This window comes from Trachemys scripta, chromosome 17 (assembly GCF_013100865.1).
Source record: "Trachemys scripta elegans isolate TJP31775 chromosome 17, CAS_Tse_1.0, whole genome shotgun sequence".
In the NCBI taxonomy this organism is placed as follows: Eukaryota; Metazoa; Chordata; order Testudines; family Emydidae; genus Trachemys; species Trachemys scripta.
In genome coordinates, this window is record NC_048314.1 from 19,912,957 (window position 1) to 19,927,424 (window position 14,468).

General features: G+C 51.0%; 1 protein-coding gene across 1 annotated transcript in view; it reads left to right on the forward strand.

The window, feature by feature from the left end:
* The window catches only part of NOTCH1 (notch receptor 1), an 82,117-nt gene that overhangs the window by 35,661 nt on the left and 31,988 nt on the right, over positions 1 to 14,468 (forward strand). The window contains exons 3-4 of the mRNA XM_034793346.1: positions 7,638 to 7,900; positions 8,624 to 8,962. Of these exons, the coding sequence (XP_034649237.1) occupies positions 7,638 to 7,900; positions 8,624 to 8,962 (602 nt within the window). The remainder of the gene's footprint in view (positions 1 to 7,637; positions 7,901 to 8,623; positions 8,963 to 14,468) is intronic.

Genomic DNA, 14,468 nt, shown 5'->3' on the forward strand with positions numbered 1-14,468 from the left:
TGATCAACTAGTCTGAGCTCCTGCGTAACACAGGCCAGGAACTTTCATCCTGTGATTGCTGCATCAGGCCCACAACTTCTGATTGAGCTCTAGCAGATCTTTTAGAAACACATTAGATTTTGTTTTAAAGCCATGACAGAGAATCCACCCTGTGCCTAGGTAAGTTGTTCCAATGGTTAATTAATTAACTTCACTGTTTAAAAAAAAAAAAAACAACCAACAGTGCAACACTTCTAATCTGAATTTGTCTAGCTTCAGCTTCCAGCCACTGAATCGTAAAACGCTGCTAACAAGAATCCAAATTGGAAATGGTCCGAAAACTAATTGGGTGGGTGGGCTTTACTCCCAGCAGTTTCCATGTGAGCCTTATTTCAAATCCCAACAAAACCCCACCGCACATGAATCTGAATTCCAATTATGGAATTACTGAGAACCCACCACGTCCCAGTTCCCTTTGATTCAATTCCCACTAGAACATGGTTGAGTGCCAGATGAACTGAAGCTGATATTAAAATGAGAGTGGTTTCCAAGATTATAATGTCACTGCAATTCAGTCCATCCCTGGATACAGAACCCTCTTCCCCCGCCCCTGCTTCTCACTTCACAAACCATTGAACCTCTGCAGGGACCCTACATAGGAAGGCGCCACTGAGCGAGCTGGAGACGGTTTCACAGCGTACTCCTAACGGCAGAGCCCCGTTTGGTTTTGTTTTAATCCAGCACATTGGGGTTTTTTGTTTGTTTCTTTCTTTCTTGGATGGAGACGGGTGAGAATCTTGCGACGTTCTCATCGCAAGCAACTGTGAAAGTTCTGAGGATTGTTTTTTAAAAAAGGGGGGAAAATGGTGGTTTTAACAGATGACTGCACACTTTAGCAGTTTACAGCCGGCGTGCCTTCGCTGGCCCTCTGGGACGGAGAGGAGGGGTGCGCGGCACAATGGCCTCTCTCATAGGAACAGCAGGCTTCAAAACCAGCCTGTTGAATTCCCTAACGCAGGGATGCAGTTCAGCCACCCAGAAGTCCACTTCCTTCCCCATCCCCGAAGCTGCCCCCCGCCCACCCTGTGCAGCTCTTGAAGTTTATTGGATGGCAGGGTACACGGCAGCTGCCGTCCCCTCATTAACATGCACACCTGCTCCCCACAGCCTTTTGTGTGTCCAGCAGATGCCCTGATTTATTATTATACACATTTTCTTTTTCATTAGGCCTGGATAATGCCATCTCATTAACTCAAAATGTCTCCGAATCCTGACAAATTCTCACACAATCCCCAACAATGAAATCAGAATCAGGTTAAAAAAAAAGGGGGGGACAGGCACTGGGAGGAGGGGGGACGGGACCTAGATGTATTTCTGCCTCTCTCATCTCCCACTAGAATGTTTTGCAACCTGCTTCTTTGGTGGCTTTAGCACAGGCTGGAATGCCTCTGGGTTAACGCTTGCTATGATTCATTGGAAGAATCGCCCCTTTGGGACTTAATAATATTCAGTATTTTGTAAACTCTTTGGCGGTTTGCAGGCCATCAGGGTGGGACCACGGGAACCTCACACTTCAGAGGCAGTTCAATATTGTCCAGTGTCAGGTTTGAAACGAGGCTTTGTGGAGCAGCGAAGTATTCATTAGAGAAAATCTAGATAGTTCAGCTCAGTCTGTTTCTGATCCTGTTCCCGCAGGCAGCTGAGGACTCAGCCGCTTGAAGGATCAGATGTTAAATATGCACAAGTTATTTATTTCTGTTATGGGAACACCTAAGCACCCCGATGAAGGATCCGGCCCTCGCTGTGCAAGGTGATGCACAGACGAGGAACAGAGATGCCAGTCCTTGACCTAGAAAGCTCACAATAGGACAGGATCCAACAGATGGACAAAACACAAATGGGAGTTGTTGGGAGGATGAGATCACAATAAAGTAATAGAGTTTCATGTGAGAACAGAAGTTGCCGCTTGCATAACCTGAGTTAGCCTCATGGCTGTGTTTAGTCATATTATTGATGCTCGCAGAGCTATGCCAGCAGGAAGTGAAGTAACAGGCATCTCATGCTTAAAGTTCCAGGTAATTTTTTCTTTGCTGCTAAACACGGCAGGGTGAAATGGCAAAGAAGCCTTGTGCTGGCTAACAGGCCTCAGTTCACATCAGTGGTGCTAGCAGCCACTGTTGTTTGTTTTCCATGAACTTCTGTGCAAGTGGCTCTTTGCCACTGCTGTTCACGTGGATGTTGTGGAAAGCAGAAGTCTCACCAGACCTCGTGCAAATATCTGTTTGCACAAATGCTTGCACTATAAGTAGCTTATCTAACTCCTCCTCCTTTATAAAGGGTTAAGTTATCCAGTCACGAGTGCAAAAAAATACTATGTGACCTCAAATGACCAATTGCAAAACGTAACTCGTGACTACTGACAGCCAGTAGCTTGTGAGCAAATCCACGAATTCGGTCATGTGGGGAAAAGGAAGCATGGAATGAGTCTGAAGAGTGATTGAATTCTTAAATATTGACATGTGGGGAATTGAGAACAAAAAAAAGGGTTTCAGGGCCAGAGTCTCAGCTGGGGTGAATCAGCATCTCTCCGGTAATGTCGGCGGAGCTACGTGGCCTTACGCTAGTTGAGGCTCTGGCGCTAACCAATTTACTGAGCTGTAGGGCTAATATTTCTGGCAACAGCCACGGGGATTGTGATCACGGCTCCCCGCTGTGAGTAGCTTTATTGAATGGGGCTGTTAAAAGCATGTGGCCAGAGCCCGGATCCAGTGCCGGTTGACGTCAGCGGGTGTCTTTCCATTGACTTCAGCAGGCTGCAGATCAGGGCCCAAGAGCTACAGAACTAGGCCTCTCCGTCACTCACTAAAATAAACACAATCTTTCTCCAAACTCATTTCCCCCAGTTACAGCTTTGATGGTCGCCACATAATGTGAAACAGGCAGATGTCTGGAGGAGGAATTTAACAGGATGGGCCAAACTCTGCTCTCAGTTACATCTGTGTAAATCTGGAATACCTCAATATGCCAGGTCACCCCGCCGCTGTCTGCAGAAAAATGACTCTGGAATTACAGCTGCGTCACCAGGCTCAGGATCGAGCCCATGTCCCTCACATTTCTACCATTTCACTCCTTATGTGCTCCCTTTCGGGAGGAGTGGGGGGCTGCTGATTAGAGTCTGGCAGGGCCAAGGCAATGGAGTAAAGCTCCCTTTGAAGCGCAGTAATGCGAGCGTCCCAGTTCAAAGAGTGAAATAAACAGCATCTTGTGTTGAAAAGGCCAAACAAAAGGTGCTGAGCCGGGCGGATTTGTGCCAGCGAGGTGTTGACGAGACTTGTCTCCAGAACCTTCTTTTGAAGATCAAGTGCCCTCCCTCTTGCCTCTGAAAGTTTTTCTCCATCCCACCCTTCCCCCCTGTTGTCATCAGCTTGGAGGGGTCCCTGCTGCGGGTCGTTCCTAACAGTGGGGTGCATTGAAATGCAATTGTTGTCCCCTCTCCCCCCCGCCCCCTTCTTGTTTAATTCATGAGTGAATCAAAGAGAACAATGGGGTGCAGACGTAAGGGCGAACCCCACTTCATTGCAGGGGATTCATCTTTGCTGGGAGGATCTGGGAGCGTGGGGCAAAGGGAATCTCTTCGAAGCATTAAGCCTGGTCAGTTACTGGGGGATCAGGGATACCACAAAGCAAACTTAAGCAGCCACTGTTTGTGAGTTAGGAATGACAATCTATTCCGTGGGTAGCATTTCAATCCCTTGCTCCGGCAAGCTGCTGAGTGCCATGAGCTCCTGCCCACCGCAGTGCTCAGCCCTCTCGCAAGGTCACCATTTCACAGCTTCCATTTTCTGTTGGGTTTTATCCATATTTATTTGGGGCCAGATCCTTCCTCTCTCCCCCTCCCCCTCCCCGAGTAGCCCTTTACCACGTGAGCAATCCAGTTGATTTCCGTGGGGTGAGGTGCAGAGTAAGGTCACCAAAACAATCCATGCTTTGATCTCGTGCTTGTCAGGAGTAGATCTCAGCGTTTTATAAAGGAGGTCAGTGTCGTTGCGCTGTGTGAGTAGCAGGGGCAGAATCTGGCCCTTATTTCTTCATCCTCTCTTCCTCCCTGCCGTCATCTCTGAAAGGCTGGCTTATGTTAAAGCACCTAAGTGTTAGGTCAGGAAACACTCCCCATTTGCAAGCCATTCCCATCACCTGGTTTTGTTTTTTCATGAGCCAGTTGGCTTGGACCTTTTGGCTTCTGGTAACAGATGGTTGGGCCAGTGGCCATTTCATGTGTCTTTTTTTAAAGGCCTTCATGCTGAGATAAAAATCAGGCATGTGTTTGTTTGGCCTCTCCCACTGCTGGAGAGAATACGGCTTTGGAAAGTGTTTATCTTCAAGGAAGATCGGAGCAGCTGTTTAGGAAGACTGTAATGTAAGAGAAAGGATAAATATGCCACACCTGTTATCCAGGCTAACGCTGAGCTCTTGTTTGCCAATGCTGAGATACGTTTGACTCTGATTTCTGCAAGACAGAGGGATGTTGGGGAAGCTGTCAGTTGTTGATGAAATAGTAATACTGCCACCGGACTCCTTGTTAATACTGTACAGTTTACATAAAGCTAGAAGGATCTCAAAGCACTTTACATGAGTGTTGTGGCCCTTTTGGGCCTCCCTCCAGCCAAGCACTCAAGCGCATGAGTAACTTTAATCACATAACTAGTCCCATTGACTTCAGGGAAATGACTCGGGTCTTAGCGTTATACACATGCTCGAGTGCTTTGTTAGACAAGGGGCCCCTGATCGCAGATCATTCTGAAGGCACTTCGCATGCGACCCCTTTAAGCTCTCTGCTGTCAGATTGCAAGTGGCCAAGATCTTGAGACAAAGTGGTGGAATGAAGAGCACGGTCGGAAAGGCCAGCTGTATGTTTCGGGGCAGGAGGGTGGAAATTGACCTGTCAACGTCAAATCTGGCTTCCTGTTCAGGAGAGGGCGAGGGACTCTATCCAGGAGAAAGAAGCATGTGGGTACAAAGCCCTCCTAGCGCTGTTCAGAATACACTCTGCTGTCCCACAAACCCTGATTGGGTCTCTAAAGGGACTTCATCTTATGATTGCAAGGTGGCATTTTAGTTAAACATACAAAGGCCTTGTGGACAGAGCACTGGAGTGGGACTCAGGAGACCTGGGTTCTGTTTGCAGCTCTGCCACTGGCCTGCTGGATGATCTTGGGCAAGTCGCTTTCCTTTTCCGTGCCTCAGTTTCCTCATCTGTAAAATGTGGATAATGACGCTGACCTCCTTTGCAAAGTGCTTTGAGATCTACTGATGATGAGTGCTACATGAGAGCCAGGTGTTACTATTTTGCAGGTCTCTGCATGCTACCCGGCTGGGGCTGGCATATGTTCCATGCTTCTCTTTCATCTTTTCCTTCTTTCTTAGTGTGAAATTCGCCCTTGTCCAGAGATGCCGGCACAAGGCCTGTAAATCTTCACATTAGGCCTCAAGTGGTCCGTTGTGCTGGCTCTCTATACAGGGAGGAATTTCAAGCAGAGTGAATATATATCACACACACGTATCATCAGTGCTTGGGTCTCTTTGATCCTTAGACTTGCATAGTTCCATAAAAAAAAAAAAATCAATAAAATGGTATTCCCAGCAAACATGCGCTATGCTAACTGGCATCCCTTAAAGAAATAGACCCCAACAGCTCTGATATTGATTAGGGACAGGAGAGGGAGTTGGGGATTGTTCTTCCTCTGCTCAGCTGGTTTGGGAAAGGCAATTCGCATAGATCCCAAGCTTCAATTATTCGGTTGTGCTTCAAGGGGGTCGGAAGATGCCCCACAAGCTCTTTGAAATCTCAGTGATTTATGGCACTCCTGTGCTCTGGAAAATGTTGGAGACAGGTGGCAAGGGATGGGAGCGACAGGGTGTGTGTGAAAGTGATTCTCACGCAGGCATAGAAGTTGGCAGCTTTGTGGGCTGCAGGGAGTGTGTTTTTCTTTCTCTCCTCCACAGCAGGCTGCGGGGGTAATCAAAGGTGCCCATGAAGGGACGGGGAAGGGAGAAGCCAAAACAGAGGCTGTAACTGAAACCACATGTGCAAAAGTTGTCCTAAGATAAAGCAAGCCGGTGCTATGGACCAAGCACAGAAGCCTGTCCCAGGCTTTAGGAGGGGAAATGCCCACTCAAGCTGGGAGCACGGGATCTGTATGCTCAGTGTTAGTCTAAATGCCTTTTTACAACACATCTGAGATGGGAAGTGGGCTCTTCTCTGTCTGATTTTAGCACAGACCGAACTTCTCCCTTTCTTTTCCCCTGCACAAGCCACCTGGCTGTCTTGTACCGTGTGTATTTAACCCCCTACAGCCTGCACTGAGCTGCCAAAAAAGGGAGCTGCTGTTTGCCCTCGGTGTGCTTACTTTGTTTTTAATGATCGACGTGTAACTCCGTTTGAGACGAAACCCGGCGTGATGGTCACACCCCACATGGCAAATGGTTCTTCTCTGCTCCGTTAGCCTTATAATTAATAAACCTGTGTCTGACTGTAATGCCTACAGGCCTGGATCAGGATCGGAGCCCCACTGGGCTAGGGGCCATAAGCGCCAACTCCGTGAGTGCTCTGGGGCTGGAGCACCCACGGGGAAAAAATAGTGGGTGCTCAGCACCCACTGGCAGACCTGAGGATCAGCTCCTCCCCTCCCCACTCTGCCCTCCCGCCCACCGGCAGCACGTCCACCTCCCTCCCAGCACCTCCTGCCCCCCACAATCAGCTGTTCAGCAGCTGGGGGAGAGGGGGAGGAGCAGGGGCAGGAAGAGGTGGGGGCGGGAAGAGGCAGGGTGGGGAAGGGTTTGGGGGGGAGCGGGGGCGGGGCCTAGGGCAGGAGGCGGGGCTTTGAGCCCCCCCCCCCCCCCGGGGAGTCACAGCCTCTGCTAGGTGCTGTACAATCATGTGATTACATGGTCCTGTCATGTGGCGCCTGCAATCCAGTCTGCACAGGCAGACTCCATACCAGTCCGTGAGTCTCTTCACAGGAGCAGGGGTCCACCTGGATGGCTCCGATTGCAGGAAGGGGGTTAGGTGCTGTCTGACTTGCCCGCTGGCTTTGTCTGCGGTTTTCTGGCTGTGAAATTCTGGATGGAGGCTGCACTTGGGAGAAGGAAGAACCATCCTAGGGATGAAGAAAAATGTCTCCTTTGACTTTTCCCTGCCGTCAGACCGCAGCACCAGTAGGAACTAGCTCACTGCCACTGCTCTTGTGTGAGCGGTAGTCCCGAGCACACTCCACAGGAGCTCACAGCACTTCCTCCACACTGATTAAGCCTCAGGATGCCCCCTGTGGGAGGGGTGGGACCAAGATGCTTCCTTGGTGCTAAAAGTTTGGTCTTATCCCCTTGTATCGTAGCCTGGTTGCTATCAGGGAATAAGGCACGCGTGTTTCCAGAGCCCATCTGCACCAATTGAAATGTTGTTTGTTGCATTGCTGTGTATGCCGCTGGCCTGTCTGAGAGCTCATCCCTGGCCTTTGCCGCTAAGAATTTAGATACACAAGAGAAATGGACCAAATCAAACCCTTTCCCCTGCCTTGCCGGCTCTCTGCAGGGGCCGCTTTATCTTGGGAATAGTGGGGCGGTCTGACTGACTCGGACTTGGTGTCTTTTCTTCTCCCCAGATGCAACAGTGCCCACGTAGGCGACCGGTGCCAGCTGCCAAACCCCTGCCTCAGCTCCCCGTGCAAGAATGCCGGCACCTGCCACCCGGTCATCCGTGGCAATGCTGTGGACTACACCTGTTCCTGCCGCCTGGGCTTCACGGACCGGCTGTGCCTGACTCCCGAGGAGAACGCCTGCCTCAACAACCCCTGCCGCAATGGAGGGACCTGCGACCTGCTCACGCTGACTGAGTACAAGTGCCGGTGCCCTCCGGGATGGTCAGGTGGGGCCAGCACACATACCTCCATCGGGGAGCCCCGAGAGCCCCACTGCCCCCATCCCCAACACACAGGGGTGGGATTGTTGTAATGCCCTGCCTGTAGCAGAGTCCCCAAAGCCAGGACTGGCCTTGGAAATCCAGGGTGAGGGGCATGTGCAATGCCCGCTCCCACGTAGCAGCCCCCATCCGGTCTTCTAAGGGGGCTCACTGCAGCTGGGCAGGGGCAGGAGGGTCCATGCAGAGCAACGTGGGGTGCTTCCTCCTGCCCCCAGGCAGCGAGTGTGTTGCCGTCCTCGGGAGACCAGGTCTCCTACATGGCAGCCTCGAAACTCCTCCAGGCCTGTACCTACAGGCTCCAGGGCAGGCAGCATCGACTCCATCCTTTGTCCTGTCCGCTCTGCGGGGACACGAAAGATCCCTCAGCCTCTTTGATTAGTGGAGTGGCTTGTCCCCTTCTCCTCTTACTAGCGTGCAGCCGGCCAGGCGTTGTGCGGGAACAGTGTGTGTACAGCTGGGGCGTGCTTTGGGGTGAGAGGTGCTATCAAGGTGGGGAGTGTGTGTTGTGAATGAAACACACCTCTGTGCAGACTGAATGCCAGTGCAGGAGGAGCCCAGTTCAGCCACCGGAATCCCAGAGAGGGGGCAGGATTGGGGGGCACAGGAACCCACAAGGGACTCTGCATCTATCTGCAATCTCCAGCCCCACCCTCTTTGTTTGCTCCCCAGGAAAGACCTGCCTGCAGGCAGATCCCTGTGCCTCCAACCCCTGTGCCAACGGAGGGCAGTGCGTTCCTTTCGAAGCCCATTATGTCTGCAAGTGCACTGCGGGCTTCCACGGGGCCAACTGCAAGCAGGATGTGAACGAGTGCATCACCAGTCCCCCCATCTGCAAAAATGGCGGGACCTGCACCAATGAGGTCGGGACCTACCAGTGTTCCTGCAAGCCAGCGTACACGGGCCAGAACTGTGAGCACCTCTATGTGCCTTGCAACCCCTCACCCTGCCAGAACGGGGGCACTTGCCGTCAGACCGGCGACACCACCTACGACTGCACGTGTCTTCCAGGTACAGCCGGCCTTTCTCACGATTTGGCCATGGGGCTCCAGTGGTGAGGGCACTCGCGTGTGTCTTGAGAGATCAGGGTTCATTTCCTTGCTCTGCTGCAGACTCCCTGTGTGACATGGGGCAAGTCACTTGAGGTATGTCTACACTGCAGTTGGGACAGCACCTGTAGGTGTAACGGAGCTAGCTTTGACTGAGTTAGCTTGCTAAGGACAGGTCTTCACTACTCGCCGGATCGGCAGGTAGTGATCAATCTATCGGGGGTCGATTTATCGTGTCTAGTGTAGACGCGATAAAATGATCCCCGATCGCACTCCCTGTCGACTCTGGAACTCCAGCTCGCGAGAGGCGGAAGCGGAGTCGACGTGGGAGTGGGAGTGGCCAGGTAAGTCGATCTAAGATACGCCAACTTCAGCTACGCTATTCGCATAGCTGAAGTTGTGTATCTTAGGTCGATCCTCCCGCTCCCCCTTCCCCGTCCCCCAATTAGTGTAGACCTGGGCTAAAAGTAGCAGTGGAGCTGCCAAGTATATACCCTGATCGAGGGTAGGAGGGTGACTAGCCCCTGCTGATGCAGCTACATTGCTAATTTTAGGAAGCTAGCTCGCGCCATGCTAGTTCAGGTACGTCTACACATACTGCAGTCGTACTTCCCAATTGCTGTGTAGACAGACCCTTAGTTTCGCCGTGCTTCAGTTCCCCCTTTGTAACATGGGCAATAACCGCACATCCCTACTGCACAGAGGGGCCGTGGGGATAAATACCATGTTAGATTGTGAGATGCTGAACTACGACATTGGTGAGGGCCTTATAAACGTCTCTGATCGGTAGATTTGTCTGAGTTGCCATTCATTTTGGAAGGCTGATTTTCATCCTATTGTCCCTGAATTATTGAGATGCAGAAAGCTCAGCAAATTCAAAACCTTTCCAAGTAACTACAGGGCAATGTACCTGCAGTGACCACTCGAGGGACTGAGAACAACCAACAGCTCTAACAGAGGTGGAACAAAGATGTTCTCAGTAAGTCTGGGCGCATACTTTGTGGCAGCCCCTAATGACGGGAAATATCATCCGAGAGCTGATCTCCAGCTGGAAATTGACTCCATTAGCTAATCTGGAATAGTTATTTCGGTAGAAGCGCCTACTCCGGCCTATGAATGCCTTTTTCTGATTTAGCTTAATCCACTTCTAAAGTGGCACAATTATTGTGGAATAGCTAGTTCGGTCCATTTCCAAGTGTAGACAAACCCTGATAGAAGAGGCCTCTTGGCCTGAGTTGGCGCAGGGAGACCCTCCCCGTGCTCTCTGCTGCCCCTGCTGGGCAAACCACGGAACAGCACAGATCAGTTCCTGTAGGAGGGCTGGAATAAATGACTGTGAAAGGGGAGAATGGGGCGGGAGAGAGGGGGAGGGAAGGAGTGGGGTTACCCACTCTCGGTTCAATTCATCCCTGTGCAGAGGCAGTGGGCCCAGGCCTAAGCCAGTGAGGATTTAAGTGGAGTACAGGCGTAGGGCTAGCTCCTCGCCAGTCAGGGAGATGAACGCAGGTCTCTGAACTCAGGGAGTCCTTTCGGTTCTGTCGTGCTGTGGAGGTTTTCACCGCAGCACGCTGGGGTCAGAGCCTGAGCAGCTGGAGGGGAACTGGTTGCGCTTTGCTCATGGCTGTGAGACAGCTCCCCGGCTTCTGCGGCAGCGAGGTGCTCGCGGCCAGACGGAATGAAATTTACAAACTTCCTGCCTGTCAGCAGCCTGCCCCCAAGAAGGAGCTGCGGTGAGGCCGAGGAGGCCGAACAGCAGGAGAGCTTTGTTTTCAGGAGGATTAGTCTGGTTTCTCACCCAAACCGGCCTCCTCCACCTGTCTGAGGCAGACGCAGCGAGAGGAAGCATCTGCCCAGTCACCCCCCGTTGGAAAGACGCTATCGGCCGTGTTAAGCTGCCTGGGAAATCTCTGTGCGGTGGAGAGGGCTCGAGGATTTTTAATCTCCTCTTTTCACAGATAAACCATGATAGGGTGGATACTTCGGGTGTGAAGATGATATAGTGATTGGAGTGGGGGACTTGGGTGCAGGCTCCCCCTGCTTCTCTTCCCGGCTCCCTGGGGGAGTGACACTTAGTGGTTAGAGCAGGGAGTGCACTATCAAGACCTCCTGGGTTCTATCCCTATCTCTGCCGTTGACTTGCTTTGTGGCCTCTCTGTGCCTCAGTTTCCTTCTCTGTAAAATGGGAATTATGATATTTGTATAGCAACATGGGAATTACCAGACTAGATCAGACCCCAAGTCCATCTAGTCCAGTGGCCTGTCTCTGACAGTGACCAGCAGCAGCTGCTTCAGAGAAAGTTGTAAGTACCCTCCAGAAGGCAGATGTGGGATAATCTGCCCTCGGCATAGCTCTCATCCTGATCTCTAATAGTTATATTAGTTTTAGCCCTGGAGCATGAGGTTCACTATCCCTTCCACAATGTACTACTTCCCTGCCCAGCGTCCCAGGGCTGTCGTGAGGCCCCTGTCATCCATGTTCGTCAAACAAGAGATGACCTAAAACGACAGAGCTATAGATGAGGTGCTTATGTGACTTAGAACAGTAGAGCTTTCTCCTGGGCCAGATAAGTGAATGAACTTCCAAACCTGGTGAGAGCTGGGAGCAAGTTCTGATAGGCGTTGACTGCAGGGAGCCAGGAGCACCCACCAGAAGTTAGCAGCTAACTGGTGGCTGCTTGGAAGGATGGCCATTTAACGCTGTACGGTTATTGTGACGGAGAAGGCAGCTCTTCAAGTGAGGTAGGGTGACCAGATGTCCCAATTTTGTAGGGACAGTCCCGATATTTGGGGCTTTTTCTTATATAGGCTCCTATTACCCCCCACCTCTGTCCCGATTTTTCACACTTGCTGTCTGGTCACCTTAAAGTGAGGGGAGAGGAGAGGGCTTGTGGTGCCCCACTGGCCCCCTCAGAACTGGAAAGGAAGTCTAGCTCTGGCTAGCCAGCTTCCTGCAAGAAACCAGCCTGCCTTGTGCAGCCGTGAAATGTGTTATCTCAGAGAGCGAATTTCTACTGCAAGGGGGACGGGTGAGGAAAGCATTAGCTCTTTGATATCCAGCTGTGACTGGAGGGAACTGCTTCCTAGGGATTTGAGTGAACCCTTTATTGGTTTGCCATGAAGTCCAATGGCCAAATATTAACATGCAAAATAACCTTGGAGCTATTGAATGCTCTGGTAACCTCTCTGTTTGAGGCTGATCCTGCCAGGTGCCAAGCTCCATTGAGAGCCTTCAGCACCTTGCAAGGATCAGGCCAGCCGAGGCATGTGTCTTGTGAAGCAAACACTGTATCAGATGATTCTGTCCGAGGCATAAAAAATTGAGGGCCATTTCTCATGATAAGATACTCATTGATGTGCTGGCTTGTAGATCAGCACATTTTAAAACAATACCCTCTTTTAATTTAAAAAGAGTCTGTCTATTCAGAGTCTTTTACAGCCGAGCTAATCTAATCTGTGTTATCATGCCTTTGCCTTAGTACCTAACCCTGAATTTAAAGTAATTGCAGCACTAATTACTCATTCGGATGGTTCAAAATGAGTTAAACCTGGTATCTAGGACGTTACAAGTTATTGCCATTCATGCTCGAATCTGCAGCTTAAACGCTAGGAATGAATCAACATTATCTACTTTGGACTTCTACCAGCAATCATAAATAACTGTTATTGCTTTTCATTCAATACGGGGCTGATTTTGTGGGAGGAGAACAAGGTCTTCGTTTAGAGAGAGGCTCAGGACATGGCTGGGAGGCAGGTACTCGTGAGTTCTAATCCTGCCTCTGACCTGCCTTGGGCAACTCACTTAAAGTCTCTGTGTCTGGTTGTTTATCTGTAAAATGGGAACAATGTTACTAAATCTACTTCTCTGGTGTTGGGTGGAATGTGAGGGGCCTGATTTTCTACAGGTGCTGGGAGCACCCACAGCTCCAGCTGGCATCAGGGGAGCTGCAGGCGCTCAGCATTGTGGAAAATCAGGCCCTTTAAAAGTGCTGAAGGCATGTCCTGGGGTCAAGGACCCTGCAAAGTGGAAGGGTCCCAGAGATCAGGGCCTGAGCCTGGAAGTCTACACTGTAATTAAACAGCCCTGCAGCGAGCCCAGGTCAGCCGGCACCGGCCAGCCGTGGGCATCTAACTGCAGCGTAGCCATACTGTAAGTAGTGGAAATAAAACCAAAGCCGTGGGTCCCGTAGACCTGGATCATCTTTGTTACACAAGATTATCCAGAATATTTTGGGGCCAGACGAAACATTTGGATGAGCTGCAGAGGCAAGGACCACATGAGGGGATGCTACAGGGCTGTGTTCGCCTGGAGCTGTGTTGTGTATACTTCTCATTAATGCTCCAGGGTCCCCGTCACAGCCTGGTTGTATCCACTCTTGCAGCCATCTGAGTGGGATGTGTTTCCGGGTAGGTCTGTAATGCAGTCCCGGGGGAGCGGGGGGTGATGGCAGCTCATGTGCCTGCACCCCAGCTAGCTGTAATTAGGGTGACCAGACAGCAAGTGTGAAAAATCGGGACGGGCGTGGCGGGTAATAGGAGCCTAGATAAGAAAAAGACCCAAAAAGCAGCACTGTCCCTATAAAATCGGGACATCTGGTCACCCTAGCTGTAATGTAGCTAAGGATTCTGGAGCAGTGAAGCTGCAGCCTGCGAGGGCTATACATGCCTGCCGAGAGCTCTGGGTAATTGCTTGCACAGCTAGGTGAGCTATCCAGATGAAAGCTAGCTCGGCTATGTCTACATGAGCTGCATTTACTCCTGCCTCCCCAGTGATTGCAGTGTAGACATACCCTCCTGGTCTCTGCAGAGTAGCCATCTGGACACACAGTTAATTTCAGTAGTTTCTATAGTTAGTTGTGTCTGGTTTCAGCTAGTGGCTGACTAGGTGAGCACAGAGCTAAACAAACAGCTTGGTGAGCGGAGATCTGATTACACCTGCAGTATATAGCCTCGAACCAGCCATTGCTTCAGCCTAGCCCAGGTCTACAGCATGTTTTTGGCAGGCTGGCCGAGCGGCTGTAGAGGAGCCAGCCTGTGGTGCACAGTGTTTACAGTAAATACATCACTTAACCCTGTAACAAGGACAAGCGACAGTTTAAAATGTTAACAAGCCGGGGAGGGGGCCCTGCTTGACAGATCTGCTGATAAGAGCCTGGCCTCTGTGTTTTGTTCCGCCCACCTTGGGGAGCTGGGAAAGGTCAAAAGCTGTTCAGTTGCCCTGTGTGTCCTGCTATGGGATGAAGATAATTAAAAAAAGCCCCAGCCTGACAGTGCAAAGAAGAGTGCTGGGATTCAGTAGCATTGGCTGCCTTGATTCATGTTGCAAGAGTCTTAGTGGTGAAGAAATACTGGCTATTAGCCTCATTAAACGGGCTATTAAAATGCAGTGATTCAGAGCCCTATTCTGCAGCCCCTTCCGTGAGTGATCCTCGGTTGCGTGGGCGTGCCGTGAAGTCAGCAGGCTGCACTCA